The sequence below is a fragment of the Anser brachyrhynchus genome, assembly GCF_964034855.1.
Source record: "Anser brachyrhynchus genome assembly, chromosome: 10".
Taxonomy (NCBI): Eukaryota; Metazoa; Chordata; class Aves; order Anseriformes; family Anatidae; genus Anser; species Anser brachyrhynchus.
The window spans coordinates 20883803-20899419 of NC_137705.1; the positions used below are offsets into that span (position 1 = coordinate 20883803).

At 55.5% G+C, this 15617-nt stretch overlaps 1 protein-coding gene across 2 annotated transcripts in view; it reads left to right on the plus strand.

Annotated features, from left to right (window-relative positions):
- BARX1 (BARX homeobox 1) overlaps positions 1–15488 on the plus strand; it is a 21738-nt gene extending 6250 nt beyond the window's left edge. Inside the window, exons 1-4 of one of the 2 annotated variants that reach the window (XM_080605612.1) lie at positions 11953–12392; positions 14035–14323; positions 14440–14524; positions 14851–15488. In XM_080605612.1, coding sequence (XP_080461738.1) covers positions 12188–12392; positions 14035–14323; positions 14440–14524; positions 14851–15015 — 744 coding nt within the window. In that variant the 5' untranslated portion in view covers positions 11953–12187 and the 3' untranslated portion in view covers positions 15016–15488. Of the gene's footprint in view, positions 1–11952; positions 12393–14034; positions 14324–14439; positions 14525–14850 lie in introns of those variants that run through there. The other variant, XM_080605613.1, reaches the window with a different exon arrangement.
- Positions 15489–15617: the final 129 nt, after the last annotated feature.

The following is a 15617-nucleotide window of genomic DNA, read 5'->3' on the forward strand; positions in this document are numbered from 1 at the left end:
ACAAAAAATGTAGATCAGGAAGACTGAGCTGCAGAGGTGAAACCTTGTGTTATATGATCTTTAAGGCATTAAACAAAATCCAGAGACCTCAGGATTAGACTTTGACAAAAAGGATTGCAGATATTTGTAGGAATATAGCTCGTTAGCACTCCTGGAGCTGTGTATCCAGAGGGGAGGGGACAGCTCTCAGGTAGATATGGAAGTATTGCTTGAGAGCTGTATTGTAGGTTGTCTTGGACGAAGGGTTGTTCCAGGTGCATCTGCCTGGGAATTTGTGTGATACGTTTAGCTAGCACTTTCAGTAACTCCAATCCAAGTCCCTGAATAAACCCATCCCTGTAAAAGGGAATCGAATGCTTCTGGAGGCAGCAGTGAGTCAGATTCTTCATCTCTCTTATGCTGTTCTCTCTATGGGAACAGGAGTGAAAACATGACATAAAGTAGTAAGTGCCATCAGTGCCATCATCGTGTCTTAAAGTTTGTCTTATGTTCAGCTGCAGTGTTATCCAGAAGGCTGTTCTATAGATAACAGTCAAAAGTACGGTCCATAATTCTACCTTTCTTGACATGATAGTGGGACAACACAGGTGTTTTACCAGCTCTGTGCCACTCAAAAAAATCAACCAAACCAAACCACCTGAGGAATCAGATTGCTTCAAGCTCACAGCATCTGCAGTGTGCTGCGAGTGTTGTTACGGACCATAGTAGAGCCAGGGTTTAGAGCACGTGGTGTATGATGACCACGTAACCAGGCATGCCTGAGTGCAGGGCATTCAGAACGGTGAATTTGAAATACGCCTTCACCACTTGCTGGGAAAATAAGTTATTTCAGTGCAGTTATCAGAAAACAGTATATATGGCAAAAGTGGACTACTCAGTGAGATTTTAAAACACGTTTGCTTTGGCTGTGTTCTTGTCACCCCTTCCATGAATGTTTGTGCCAGTAAAAACAGCTTTGGAAGCCATGTGTCCAGAGTTTAAATCGACAAGTGCGGGCGTTCATGCTGGAAGGACACAGACACTTCTTAGGGGATGTAAACAACACAGTGAGATGTACCTGCTTTGTCACAGCTAACCATTTCACAAGCGGCTTTTCTAATTCCGTGGATTTGAGTTACTTTGTTTTTAATAAAAATAGAGTGCTTTAGCATTGTAGTTAAACTTGAGGAAACCACATTTGATTCAGGAATATTATGCGGGCAATAAAAAGAGGCTTAAAAAAATCAGCCGTTTTCTGGAAATTATTTGCTCAGCTCTACTATTAATATTGTTTTGTTTGCCAGACTATGATCAAAAACATTTGGCAGGCGAGACTTAGGAAAGTAAGCCAGTGAAGTTGAGCTGTCATCTAAGCACATACAGAAAAACTGTTCTCTTGGCATAGAAAACAGACTGTTTACAGAAATAATAAACATGCCCTCTAAAATTATGTTCCTTCTCTCTAAAATCATGGAAGGTCACAAGACTTTGACCCTACAGAAGGAGCATAACACTTTATGAGACTTCTGTCAAAGCACATGATAAAAAATAAATACACTGTAATAAAGAAGTGTCAGTCTGATGGCTCAAATGTGCCTTCCTAACGTATTCTGTCTCCTTTCCTTAAGATGTGGTATGCGTACTGCCACGCAAAGGGAGCCCATCTGGAGGGGATATCAAATCAATCCATTTTCCTGATGTATCAGTCGATGTAATTAACTTTTGTTTCATCTCCCGAGTAAACCTTGTAAACAATAAAATGTGTCAAAGTAAAATATAATCTATTGAAAAGTGTAATTTGTAAATGTCCCTATGGTGATTCAGCTGCTGGATAGAGCCCCAGATGCTGAATATCCATGAGGAGTAAAGGACTGATCTGGCCAAGACTTGGATTTTTTCTGAGCCCTGACGATAGATGGGTGAGATACAGGCAAGGGAGCAAGCAGTGGCTGGCTACCTCAGCAGCTGCTTACAGCTGGAGGAGGACTGCCTTCACAGCCTTTGCCAACATGCCCAGAGGGCAGGAGTCTCACCTTCTGTTCCCCTTCAGGATTTCCAGGTTTACTCTTTATTTGGGTTCCTTCTTCCTCCCCCACAAAGCTGTTTGTTTAAGTTCTGCTGCGTAAACTCCAGGCACGGGAGTGAGAAATATCACTCATTCTCGAGAGCTCAAGCAAAGTAGTACGGCTTTCCTCAGTCGTTTGAACACCCACGGTGGGAGCCCTTACTCAGGTGCTCCTGGGGCTTGCTGCAGAGCGGGGACGGACAGAAAGGTTGTGGTTATACCAGCCATGGACTGAAATGGTTCAGGGTGTTTCCCTGAGAAATTTTGTCTGGGGCAGTCTAGCATCGGGTAGCCTCTTGGCATGTGAGAACTGTGATGAGACAGCCATAAGACCTTTTGACTTCATAAAAAGAAGCAGGGTGAGCATTAAAGCTAGGCCTGCTCTGAGCTCTGGGCTGTTACAAGTTTTCTGGTGTCTAATTGAGATTTTTATTTTTTTAAAAACCTGTTAAGATGCTTCAGCTCTGTTTTTGAGGCTCACACAGACCTGTAGTCAGTGCTGCTGGGCTACTTGCGGCCTTTATGAACTCAGGCACCCACGTCACTCTGTCACACAGCCACGAGCCCTTCCTCTGGCATCCCAGTAGTTCAGAGCAAGCAGAAGTGTTTCCCTGCTGCCGTCCTCCATTCCTGTTTTCTTCCTCTCATGTACAGCACAAGCCCAGTCAGGTGATCCTGAGTTCCACCAGTACAGATAATACACGTGAAGAGTATAAAAGATATTTAAATTTATAAAGCTTGAGCTACCAGCTTGCTGAGGATGAGTATGCAAGTATTTGGCCTTGAGTTTTCCACTCAACCCCCAACCCACAAAACAGTTTTACGTTAATCCAGAAAAAGAAAAAAATCCTCCATTTGGTGGTAGTTTAGATTCTGTTCAGTTCTAACTCACAACCCCAAAACATAAGGAGTTTACAGTTCATAAATTATACAGCACACAGCACATGCTGTTGTAATCTGCACATAATCCACATGAAGAATTAACACCGATGTCTAAACAAAATACAAAGTCACTATAGGCAATCTTAAACCTCAGCTGTACAGTTTTTCTGAACTATTTTGGCTATAGATGTGATTTTTCACCCCTCTACCCTCATATGGTATTAATTCAATTGTTTTATATGTTATACATGCGTAAGAGCTAGAAGGGATTTCCTTAAACAACAAACATTGAGGATAAAAAGGTTGGTGTTTATAAAAACGTCAAACTCAAAGGCTCTTCCATAACTTGTTAGAGGATTGCTATCATTTAAGACTCAAAACCCAGTCATTCAAAAAGTCCTCCAGAGAGGAAAGCTAATCCTGAGTTTCCACTCATAGTTACTGGTCTGATCCCTCAGAAGAGCATCAGCAGTAAGCATGCTGAAAGGAGGCCAGAGAAATTTGGTCTTGGTTAGAAAGATCAGAAAATGGCTATGGGATGGTTCAGTTCTGCAGGACGTAGTGTTTGGTCACTCTATTGTTTGTTTTTTGCTTAGAAGCTCAGTATGAAACCAGCAGGTAAATGGCTCCGAGTACACGCAGTTGGCATTTGTGCAACTGCCTGATGCTGCAAGGTGCTGATAGGTGAAATTCTCCATTGCAGCTGAGCTGTTGCTCTTCCAGAGACAGGCTGGCAGGGCGACAAAGAGGAATGAATAAAAGACCAAGGATTGTCACACCTCTGTGCCACTTGCCTGCAGGTCAAAGTCTGTGCTGGAAGACAATGCTCAACCAGAGGGCAGGATGGGAGAGCTTCCAAAGCCGCTGGGTCCAATCCCAGTCCCAGCGGTGACTGATCAGTTTCCTCCCTTGTGATCAAATAAAGCATCAGCAAAGAGCATAGCTGGAGTGTATGGCGCGGGTTTGGGAAAAAGAAGGATTATGCAGGAGCTGCATAAGAACAAAAGACTTAGGAAACCACTATATCAGTTAAAAATGTGATCTCCCTGGGATTGCCTCTTGTACAGAGATCTCAAAGAGCTTTCGGAGGCAGAAGTAGGGGTTAGGAGGACCAAAATTACTTCTGTGGTTGGGAGGTGGGGTGAGAGAGACAGAGAAATCGGAGAGGGAATGCTGCGGTAATAGTGTTTGGAACTTCAGCGAGAACTAGCTGGTGAGTGGAGGGGCAGTTTTGTGTAAGGGAGAGGGAGCAGAAACATGGGTTTGCAGAGATTCCCCTGTGTACTTCTGGCACCCTGTTTCTGACACAGCTGAAATATCAGCTCTCAGCGTCAGGATGCACCAAGGTCTGGGAAGTCAAACAGGACTGTCAGCGCTGGGGGAGGCTGCTCGGCACCCATCGGCTGTTTTGCCGAGGCTGCTGCTGGTCTGCTGGTGCTGAGGTCTCAGCTGTTTGAGGAGGCATTGCTACTGCTGCTGGCGTACAGCAACTTCTCCAAAACAATGATTCTCGTTAATTAGTCATGATGAAAATCTCAGTTTTTCTTGTTGCCATTCACTGAAATACGAAAAGCAAAAGTGGAACTTTCCCTTTTTTTTGCAGCAAAACCTTGTGATATTAACAACTTAGAAAGCATTTTGCTGAAACTTCATTTGGGATTTGAAGGGAATAAGCTGCATTCTACAGCTCTTTTTTTTCGAGTAAGCTAAGGCCCTAATTATCTTATGAAAACTAGTGGAAAGATTTCTGTTACCAGTGTTGTACCGCCGAATCTGTTTTCAATGTTGGAGTGCTTACACTTTTTTCCTGTTTACTTTGGTGTTCAGTGTTGTATAAATACAGTACCAAGGAGATGCTGCCTTGCTTCTCCTCAGAGCTTCGTCCTTTCTCTGGTGCACCTGGAGAGGGATGCCTCTGCGTCCAGTGTTCCCTCCAGAAGCACTGACAGGCTCAGGCAGGGACGCTGCTGCCCTTCGGTCCCGCAGCAGCAGGCTCTGTGCTGGTCTGCCTGGCCCCATGAGACCTGAGGAGGACGAGAAGGCAGTGAGATCCTCTAAACTTGAGGTTGGAGCCTCTTTTTTGAGTAACATGCTCATAGCCTAACACTAATATTTTATTTCAGAGCGAAAAGCCCCTTTCCAGGTGAGAGCCTCACTTTGTCCTCAGTGTTGAAGGCTTAGTACACGTGCCTGGGAGTCTTTAGGTTGATCCGGCTCTAGATAAGAGATCACCCAGCTGTAAGAACAGCCGTGAGGAGACAAAATGCTCCGTCCCCACCTGCCACAGACCTGCAGGCTGCTTTTGGGGCCCTGCTGAGCATTTCTGCTGCCTACCAGCAACGGGGTGTTGCTTTCAGTCTTCTCTTCTGTGAAGCTCCCCGAGAGGTGAAAATGTAATAGTTGGGGGCTAGGCTGTTTCTAATTCCTCTTTTCCTCTCTACTAATATTCTATCCCGCAGTTTCCTTCGGGGGATATTTTAACTGAAATCTGAATAGTCGTTCTCAATTTGTATTTAAGTTTTATGTCCGGATTTCCAAAGAGAAAGAAAACCAAAGAAAAAAGTTGTCATCCCCCCCTCTTTCCTTGTCCCCCCGCCTGTTCGGAGGGGGTGCAGCTGCGCCAGGGCCCACCGGGGCGCGGCCCAGCCCCTGCCGCCCCTCTCCTGCCCGCCCCGGCCTTGTGGCGAGCCGAGGCCCGGCCGCGGCCCGGCAGAGGGCACCCGCGGCCCGAGCAGGCGCCGCGGCTCCGAGCCCCGCGGGGCGGGCAGGGGCTGGGGGCAGGAGCCGGCGGCCGAGGCGGGGCCGCGTTACCCGGGCTGCTGCTCGCGGCGCCGGCAGCCAGCTCGGGGAATTTCCCGCTGGAGTGCAACGCTTCGGGAGTGCCGCAATAAACCTGGGGACAGCAAGATTGCTGGAACTTAACGGCCGTGTCAGTGTGGGGGGTTACAGTTTTGTTCTGGACGCAGCAAAGAGAAATGTGCCGCATCGAACGTAAAAACGCCGGGTGGGCAAACCGAAAGTCAGGCCTCGTCTCGCCTGAAGCGGGTGGCGCCTCTCCCTCGGGTGACCCCGCTGTGGGCAAGGTTCACCCTCACAGGGGCCTGCAGCCCGCCCGGGAGCCCCAGCGCAACGGGTCTGAGAGCCCGGTGCGGGGGTAGGCTGAGCAGGGCCTGTCGGGTCGGGCTGGGGGCGTCGGGAGCTGTCACGCTTCCTCCGGCAGCGTAGGAACGTCATTCGTTCGCAAAGGTAGTTTTAGAAAGCCCTACAACTCCTGTTAGTCATCTCTCAGAAGGCAGAGGAAATCTGTTTTGGCACAGAAGAATGTGAAGGATCGCTATAACCTTCTAGTTGGTTGTAAAGCCTGTGTACGGACCCCGGGTTTACGCTGAGGCTTGTTGCGGATAGAGTAATTAACTTTTTTTCATACAGATAGTTGTCTTTGTGTGAACGACAAAGCAATTCATCTCCCAAAATCTCACACCTTCAAGGGAAAAGGGAATTTTCTGTATACCGATTGACCTTTATTAACATTTCTCCTTTTAAAGTATTTTGTTGAAGTCTGACCTTCCTAGTCCCCTATTTCATTCTAAATTAGATGGATCCATTAATAGTAGCAAGAAAAACATGGTTATTCCACTAGCGGTGGGATGCAGCAGGAGGAAGGTAGCCCTGCAGAAACATTTGCACTTTCCCTCTCTTATCCCCACCGAAGTGAACCCATGGGACAGGCTTCCCGCAGGTGTAAATATCGCCTTTAATTGGCCCCCAAGCAGTGGTTTCTGTGTCCCAAGGCAGCTGTGTGAGCCGGGGAGGGTCGCTGCAGGGGACAGGGTCTCAGCTGGGGGCAGAGCTGCCTGAGCCCCCACTGAAGCTACCAGATAAAGTTGGGCTTGATTTTACTTGCAGTCCTCCGTGACCCGTGTCAGCTTTAGAGTGGGATGCACAAAGCAAAGCCCTCAAAGAAGGTTTTTGGCAGATCTCTCCTGCAGGTGCACAGAGGAAGCACAGGACCTTTACTCAGGCTGGCCTTAGAGCATCACGGGGTGGTTTTGGCAGGACACTCGTGCTGCTGGAAGCGTGGGGCCTCCCTGCAGCAGGGAACGTGTGACCCCCCTGTGAGCCCATACCCACCTGTCTGTGGCAACCTGGTGCCATCAGCTGCCTGCCGCCTCTTGTGAAAATCACGTTCCCTTAAACCAGGTCCTGCTGTGGTTGAACCAGAGGCATGATGGCCAATGTTCCGGGGCTCTTGGTGTGTTTAAATTCAGCCCGCCAGCATGAGGCACCCACGGCTCCCCACGGACAAGGCTCCCCTGAGCAGCTGTCCAGGTTCCCCCGCTCAGGTACCCCGCAGAGCTGACCCCCGGCCGTTCTCCCACAGCTGCTGACTCGTGACCAAGCCTTCTGCAGCCAAAGCTACGTTTTTAAGAACCCGTTGAGTCTCAGCCAAGCTATAGAGATTAAAACGGATAAAGGCTCTTAGGAATGTAAACAGCATAGAGAAATCCTAATCCACGCGGCACAATTTTATTCAAAAAAAAAACTTATTCTAGCCGGAGGTGGTAAATCGTCCTCGCTTCCTGAGCATGCCAAGCCCGGGACCCCACGTGCGGCCTTCTGCCAGCGGAGCTCCGGGCCTCGTCCTGTCGGAGGAGCCTGAGGGAGGCTTGGTGCCGGTGCCGGTGCCCTGGCAGGTGGTGTATGCGCAGCGGTCTGTGCTGCACCGCGCAGCGTCTGAAAATAGAAGCCGTTTGGGAGGTGTCAGGCACCTGGCTGCTCGCTTTAGGATCGTTTTCCTGAAGTGTTTTTGGTCGGGGTAATTTTTGGTAAGGCTCGCTGAGCCCACTCTGCGGCGCCTTCTGTGCCAGGGGCTTGCACTTCTGTGGGAGCGAGGGGAGATCCTGGCCCTCGTCCGTCACGGGGACGCTTCGGTGCCTCTGTGCCTGGACTTTGAAATGAGATCCACGTACAAATAAAAAGCTTGTCTAAGAAATAAGCTAGCAGAAAGGAACCCTTCGTCGCTTAATTGTTTTATATTGTTTGGCTCTTAAAGAAAGCTATATTATGTAATTGGCTCTCTTAACAGGGTTTTTAACTAGCTGTGGTGGTGCTCGTGAGAGACCGGGAAGTCAGCTTTAATATGATTTTAATATGTATAAAACATCTTGTTATTTTAAAAATAAAATGTTTCAATTAGCCATTATTGTGTTAAATGACTTAAACATCTCCCTGCTGATCTATAAACTCAAGCCATCCAGATCTGACGTAGCACGTGAGAACTAGAAACCCAAACTGACTGCAGGCTAGCTGTAAACCTGAAGAATGTAGGGATTTTATTCTGTTTCTTCACTTTGCTTTTAAAAACTGAAGGCCCCAGCTCCACACAGATGTAGTCATTAACTTAATTTTATGAACTATAAACAGTCCTAGTCCAGTCAGTCAACTGTGTACGCAGTGAATAACCTAAGCACACATTTAAGTGTTTACAGCACAGGGGCTAATGTGATATCATTAAGGGCATCTCTCATTTTGCAACAGATGCAGGGATTGCTTGAATTTAAACTAAAACATGGGTGATGAGGACAAGTCATTGTTTTCTGTCTGAAGGTAGTTTAGTGCCCAGAAATGGGTGGTTTAGCACTCAGAAATGGGTAGTACAGCCGTAGCTGCTGTTTCAGGTTGGAGGTATTTACTGAACTACCGTACCTACTTTTGACTTACCCTTTTATGTATATCCTGCCATTTGCAAACCACACTTGTTGCTTGCAGTGTAGTCCCAACACGGATAACAGCAGCTTCGTGTGCTCAGCTCCACATCCACAACTGGTCACAGCAGTGCTGTGTGATCAGCTTTGGTGTGATTCAAAGCCCAGCTTGGCCTTTCCGAAGCCCTGGACTGCGGGGTTTATGTCCATGGCAGCCTGGGGGCCTGTGCTCACTGCCATCCGTCACTGAAGGACTGGGCTGTCACTTCCCATGTTGAACCTGTGCATCAAAACCCCGTTTTGTACGTGTAGGGGTTCACAGGTTTGTGTGTGGCAGGGAAGGGCTGCATGCGGCGTCACGTCACCATCGACACCACGTCCATAAAAGCCACAGAGGTGCTCTCGCTCCGAAGGAAGGCCACAGCCCCAGAAGGGTATTGCAGGAGACTCCCCCATGCCACCAATGGGTTACTCCACTGTCGGTTTTCTTGGGTGGTTGGGTTTTTTGGTTTTGGTTGGGTTTTGTTGTTGTTTGGTTTTGACAGCAGCTCCAGACGGAAGGAGGGTTATAAATACACTGTCAACAAGGGAAAGCGAATTGCAGTTGTCTGTTAGCTGGGACAGCATTTTGGGGGGCTGGTGAGCGAGCCCCTGATCCTACAGATCTTTGTAAGCCTTCACTAGAGGACAGTTTGTAGAGGAGACACCGTTACAGGAAATATGTCCGGCCTGAAATCTGTCACCGTTTGCGTTTAGCTCCTGGTTTGCATTTCCAAGCATTGCTTCCCTTGCGTGGGGACTAGGCAAAATGAAAGCTGAAAGAAAAACCAACAGCGACCAAAACCAAAACCAAACCAAACCAAAACCACCTTTACAAGTCCCATTTATTTGAGAAAAGAGGGAGGAAGGCTCAGCATCCCTCCCGGTGCTCCCTTACTCACCGCTCGTGCCCTCTTCGCCGTGTGCACGCAGAGGAGCCCCGGCACCGACCTCCGGCTGCGTCCGAGCGGGATTTGAGGCTCTGGAGCAGCCGGGCTGCCTGCTCGGGCCGGGTGGCTGCAGCAAACCGCCCGGGGAGGGATGCGTGTGGCAGTGCTCGGTCCTTCAGCCCGCAGCCCCGGGCACCCGTCGGGGCATCGCCGTCGGGGTGACGGCGCCGTGCCGGGGGCGCGCCGGGAGCTGGCTGCGGGCTGCAAGGGGCAGGGAGCGCGCGTTTGGTCCTTGTGCTACTTACTAGGGCTCGGGGGAGGGGGACGCCCCGAGAAGTCGCGTGGAAAAGGCGGCGGAAAAAAATCGTTCCCCGTCCAAACGGGCAGCGGTCGGCGAGGGGAAAGCCCCCCGGCCGGGGGAAGGGTTTGGGGGCGCTGAGCGGGCTCCTCTCCTCCTCCAGGGCGCGGCTTTCGCTGCCCCGAGCCCCGGGCGACGCGCAGACAGCTGCCGGGATGCCCCAAGTGCAGAAGTAAGCAAAGGGAGGCTCCAAACGCTCCGCGTTTATTGAAAATAAAGAGCAGGAGAGCCCCTGACCAGGGCAGAGGTATTGATAGGTTCTGAAACTAATGACGTACATGCGTAAAAAAATGCTAAAAAGTGGGTAACTGTCGGAATAATTTGTATTTCTAACAGTTATGTAGACTCTCTGCTTGGTGCGAGCAAAATAAACACTTTTTTTTTTTTCCTTTTAAGGAAAAAAAAGGTGATTCCCTTCTAGCAGATGGAAACAAAGTGCACACAGTTTGGGGCCTGCAGAAACGTCCCTTTCGTCCCCAAACCCCGCCGAGCTCCGAGGTGATGCTGCTGGGGCAGCGCGGGGCCGTGTGAGCGGCGGGGCCGGGCACAGGGTGCAAAACCCCGTGTGTAAGAGCACAAGGAGTTAGGCGATTTCGGTCCTTTCCAGAGTCACCGATAAAAAATAAAATAAAATAAAATAAAATACCGCCCGATGTCCTCGTAGCAGCAGGATTTGCTTCGCAGCGGATTTATGCCGCTCGGTAGCGACGTCCCGCAGGCTGCGCCCTGGGCAAAGCAGGGCGGTGCGGGGCTGGAGCCGAGCTGCGGGGCGCAGTCCTTCCAGCCCGCAGGGCCTGGGGTTACTGCAGCGAAGGGCAGCGAGGTGCGTGTGTTCGGCACGGGGAGAGGTGCCGGCGGCGTGCTGTGCGTGCTGCTCTCGGAGCGGAGGCTGTTCAGGCCGGCGTGGATGTGTCCGCTCGCTTGAACGGGCCCCGCGTTCTCCCCACTTTACGCATAAGTTATTCTTCTCGTTATTCATCGCCGTAGCACCAGCGGCCTCTTTTGCCTTGGCCGTTAGAAATCGGTACCTTGGCGTGAAAGTAGCTCCTGCTCTAAATGAAGACGGACAAAATAAAGACAGACGGACGAACGGCCGCGTAGGGAACCGGGCGGGTCCCGTCCCGGTGCGCTGGGCTCCGCCGAGCTCGGAGGGCGGCCGGGAGGGTCGGTGCCCGTCGGTCCCGTCCCGTCCCTGCCCGCAGGGGACACGGCAGCGGCAGCCGGGGCCCTAAGGAGGGCAGGACAGCGGCTTCAGGCGTTTGCAAAGAGCGAGGGGCACGGCTGTAAGCTGAAGGGACGCGGGGCGAGCAGAAAATCCAGGCGGAACCGCCTGGTACAAGTGGCAGCGAGCATATGGAACAGGTTACCTCGGGAAGCCCTGAAAGCACCGAGCAGAAATGAATTCAAGAAGCACCTAGCTTTGGGCGCGTGCAATGAAACGCGGAGGAAGGACGGGGCGGTGGGATTTCGGCCGCGGCCCCAGGACCGCGGGGCAACCCTCCCAACCTCTCCCCTTGCTCGGCGAGCGACCCCGCGGGGCCAGCCCGGGGGTCCCGGCAGCCCCGAGCCCCCCGAGCACGCTGCGGGCGTCGGGGCCGGCCCCGGGTCGCGTCGGGCTCCGCGGCTCGGGGGGGCGGCGGCGGCGGCTCCTCCTCCTCCTCCGCTCAGCCCCGGGGGGAGCCGGCCCGGGGGGGCGGGCAGGTGGCGGGGCGGCGCCCGGGGGCTGCCCCGGGGCCGGGGGCCGAGGGTCGGGGGGTCGGGGCCGCGCTGGAAGGGCCCGGCGCTTGTTTGGGTGTCTGCTGTCCCGTGGCGGGCAGGCAGAAACGAGGGTAATTTGCTTTCTATGGCAGGGGATCAAATGCTCTGCCCTAACCTCTCGCTTCCAGGTACTCGCCCGCCCCGGCCCCTTCCTTCCTCCGCGGCCCCTCCCGCGCCCTCCCCCGCCGCGCCGCCAGCCCCGCCGGGCCGGGCGCTATATAGGCGGCTGCCCCGCGGCCCGGGGCGGAGAAACGCTGCCCGGTGCCGCGCCCCGGTGCAGGCAGCGCTCGCGGCCCGGTGCCGAGCCTCTCGCGCTGGGGGGGCCGAGCCGAGCCCTGCCCGGGGGTAGGGGCAGGGACAGGGCGGGGGGCGGCGGCGGCGGCGGGGCGATGGGCAGAGCCCCCCCTGCCCGGCTCCCAGCGGCGCCGGCCGGGGGGCTGCGCTAGGGCGGCCCGGCGGAGCCTCGGCCCCGCGGCCGGGGCTCGGCCCCCCCTCCCCGGGGGCGGCGAGGATGCAGCACCCGCTGGAGCTGGGGGCCGCGCACTACTTCCCGGCCGAAGCCTTCCCCGACCACCGCTCGCACCGCTACCGCAGCTTCATGATCGAGGAGATCCTCACCGACCCCCCGGACGCCAAGGGCGCGGCGCCGGCCGGGGAACTCCTCAAATTCGGGGTGCAGGCGCTGCTCTCGGCCCGGCCCTACCACAACCACCTAGGTACGTGCTGCCGCGGGGCCGGGTCGCCTCCGGGATCCGGGCTCCGAGCTCTGGGCACCGCTGCCCGAGGGGTCCCGGGGCCGGGGAGGGAGCAGGCTCCGGGCTGCGGCTCGGCGGGACCGTGCTGCATCGGTGCGCCGCTGGGCTCCCGGGGCCGGCGGGCAGAGCGCGGCTCCGAGCCGCTCCTCTGAAGCAAACGCCGTTAATTTGGGCAGCGAGCAGCCGCCGGGCTCCCTGCACGCCGGGCAGGCTCGGGGCCGGCGCCGCGGTGCAGCGCTTGGGGCCTAAAGCGGAGCTTTGCACGGCTGCCACTGACGGGCCCGGGCAGGGGGCGGCTGCCCCGAGGATTTGGGGATTTTGGGGGTTCGGGCGAGGCGCAAGTGCCGGGGCCCTGCGCGGCGGGCACAGCCGGGGGGCTGCGGGGAGCCCCGCGGACACGGCGTCAGCTGGAAGCCCGACGGATGGACGGACAGACAGACAGGGCGATGGATGGAAAGCGCGGTCTGTCCCCTCTGATTACAGTATCTAGGACAAATGCAGAACATTAATGACATATGTCTCTTTTTTTTTTCCCTTTTTTCCTTTTTTTTTCTTTTTCTTTTTTGGTCGTTGGTTGTTTTCTTTGTAAACGCGAGTTTTTCGGTGCGCCGCCAGAAGCTTTCGTTTCCAAAGGCGTCCCAGCGCAGAAAGGCCGCTCTTTTACCCGTACAAACGAACGGAACGGGACCATCCCAATTTCTTTTTTTTTTTTTTTCCTTTTATAAGAGAAACGGGAAAGCGCCGAGCCCCACAGCAACGTAGATTAGGACACGCGGAAATCTGCGTTACTTTAAGTACCGGTTTCAAGCACCGGCCCGGCTAAAACGCAGTTTGCAGCCTGCCGGGCGGCGTGACGGGACTTTGTGCAGCAGTGGGGTTTCTGCTGCGGCCGAGGAGGAGGAACCCGCAGTGAAGTTCTTTACAGCCCCCCGGTGGGGATTGCTGCCGGGTTTTTAGGGCCGGGGAGAGCCGCGGCGGCCCCGGCCCGGGGTCCGCGGGGGGCAGCTCCGCTCCCGGCACGTCCGGGACCCGCTGAGGGCTGCGGGACCGGGCCGGGCCCCCCGGGCCCTGCAGGGCTCGGCCGGGGCCGAGAGGGGCCTGAGCCGCTCTGTGCCGGCCCTGGGGTGGGCTCGCAGCTCGGTGCCATCAAGGGAGCTCCCGGCCCTGCTCCCGAGCGCGTTTTCGCAGCCAAGCCGGGGGCTGCGGGTCCCGGAGGAAGATGCGATTGTTTGCGGGTTAAAATCGCGCTGCGGGGGCCGGAGGAAGATGCGATTCGGTTGTTCGGGAACTGAAATCACGCTGAGGGGCTCCGGGCAGGGAAACCCGCGGGGGGCTCCCGGCCCGGCCCCGGCCGCACGTCGGGGGTGGAAGCCGAGCCGGCGGCCGCGACTTCGGCAGCTGTTCGGGGGCATCGGCGGGGAGCGCTTGGGAATCGTTTGGGAATCGTTTTAAAGCGTTTCCACCTGTACGCCGGGAATCACCGGCTGCCGGCCGGAGGGCAAAGCGTGACCTCGCGTCCTCGGGGGGACGGGCGGGCCCGGGAGGGCTCCGTGCGGGGTCCCGAAGGGGTCTGCCCGGCTCTCACGGCCCCTCTCTCCCGCAGCCGTGCTGAAGGCGGAGCCGGCGGCCGTGTTCAAGTTCCCTCTGGCTCCCTTGGGCTGCTCGGGGCTGAGCTCGGCGCTGCTGGCCGCCGGCTCGGGGCTGCAGGGCGGCTCCGCCTCGCCCCATCTCCCGCTGGAGCTGCACCTCCGCGGTAAGCTGGAGCCGGGCCCCCCCGAGCCGGGCGGCAAGGCCAAGAAGGGGCGCCGCAGCCGCACCGTCTTCACCGAGCTGCAGCTCATGGGGCTGGAGAAGCGCTTCGAGAAGCAGAAATACCTCTCCACGCCCGACAGGTAGGGCAGGCCGGGCCCTCCGGAGCGGGGCAGGGCGCGGGGGGAGTTTTTGCTGGGGAGGGAGAGGAGTCGCGGGCCGGCCGGGCTGGGTCTCACCGCCTGTCTCTCTCCCGCAGAATAGACCTGGCCGAATCGCTGGGGCTCAGCCAGCTCCAGGTGAAAACCTGGTACCAGAACAGGCGCATGAAATGGAAGAAAATAGTAAGTGCCCGCCTCTGACCCTTCTGTGCGCCCCGCCGCGGTACGGGGGCAGCTCCGCCGCCTCGGCCTTCTGCATGCCCAGGGCAAAAATGCATGCGGCGGGGGGAAAATAAGTTTTATGCTAATATTTATACTGATATATTTGTGTGCCCGCGGTCTGTGAGGCCAGCATCACCCGGTCCGGGCCCTCCCGGCTTTGCTGCCGCCCCCATCGGGCTGCTCGGCGCGGCTCGGCGCGGGGCCGCGGAAGGCTTCTCCCGAGCGGGGCCGCCCGAGACCCGCTTTTACTCGGCTGTCCCCCCCTGTGCTCCCTCCCCGCCTCGCAGGTGCTGCAGGGGGGCGGCCTGGAGTCCCCCACCAAACCCAAGGGCCGCCCCAAGAAGAACTCCATCCCCAGCAGTGAGCAGCTCTCGGAGCAGGAACGAGCCCGGGACGCCGAGAAGCCGCCCGAGAGCCTGGGCTCGCCGGCTGAGGTCAGCCAGGAGGAGTGACCGGCACGGCCCGGCCCCACCGCCGCCGGCCCCGAGCCGCTCCGCCCGGCCGGGAGCGCGGCCACCGAGCGCCGCCGCCGCCGCCCCGGGCCGGGGTCCCCGGGAGGAGCCACCGGCCCCGCACCTCCCCGCTCCGCCGGCAGCGACCCAGGGGGAAGAGGGCTGGAAAGGGGGAACCAAGCGGTTCGTGGACTGCTGTCGCCTTCGGTTTCCGACGAATCCAGCGTTTGGCCCGGCCGCGTCCCCGGCCCCAGCCCCGCCGCTCCTCTCCGCGCCCGCGGGGCGCTGCGCCCCGGCCCCCGCTGTGCGACGGCCCCGAGGGGCCAGGAGGAGGACACTGGATCCCACCTTCACGTCCGCTCGCTGTCTGAAACCCTGTGGTGCCCCTAGTTACTCGAAAACTGCATTTTACGATCAGTTTTATTAATGCGAAGATATTTACTTTATTTCAATAAAGTATTTTATGAACTATTGCTCTGAGTAGCGTCATGCTTTTCCTACTGTTTTCCTATTTTTTTCTATTTTTTATATTGTTATCTTTTTTTTTTCTTTCCCTCGGCAGAAGGTTAATCTGTCCGAGATTCAGACGCGAGGCCCGGGGC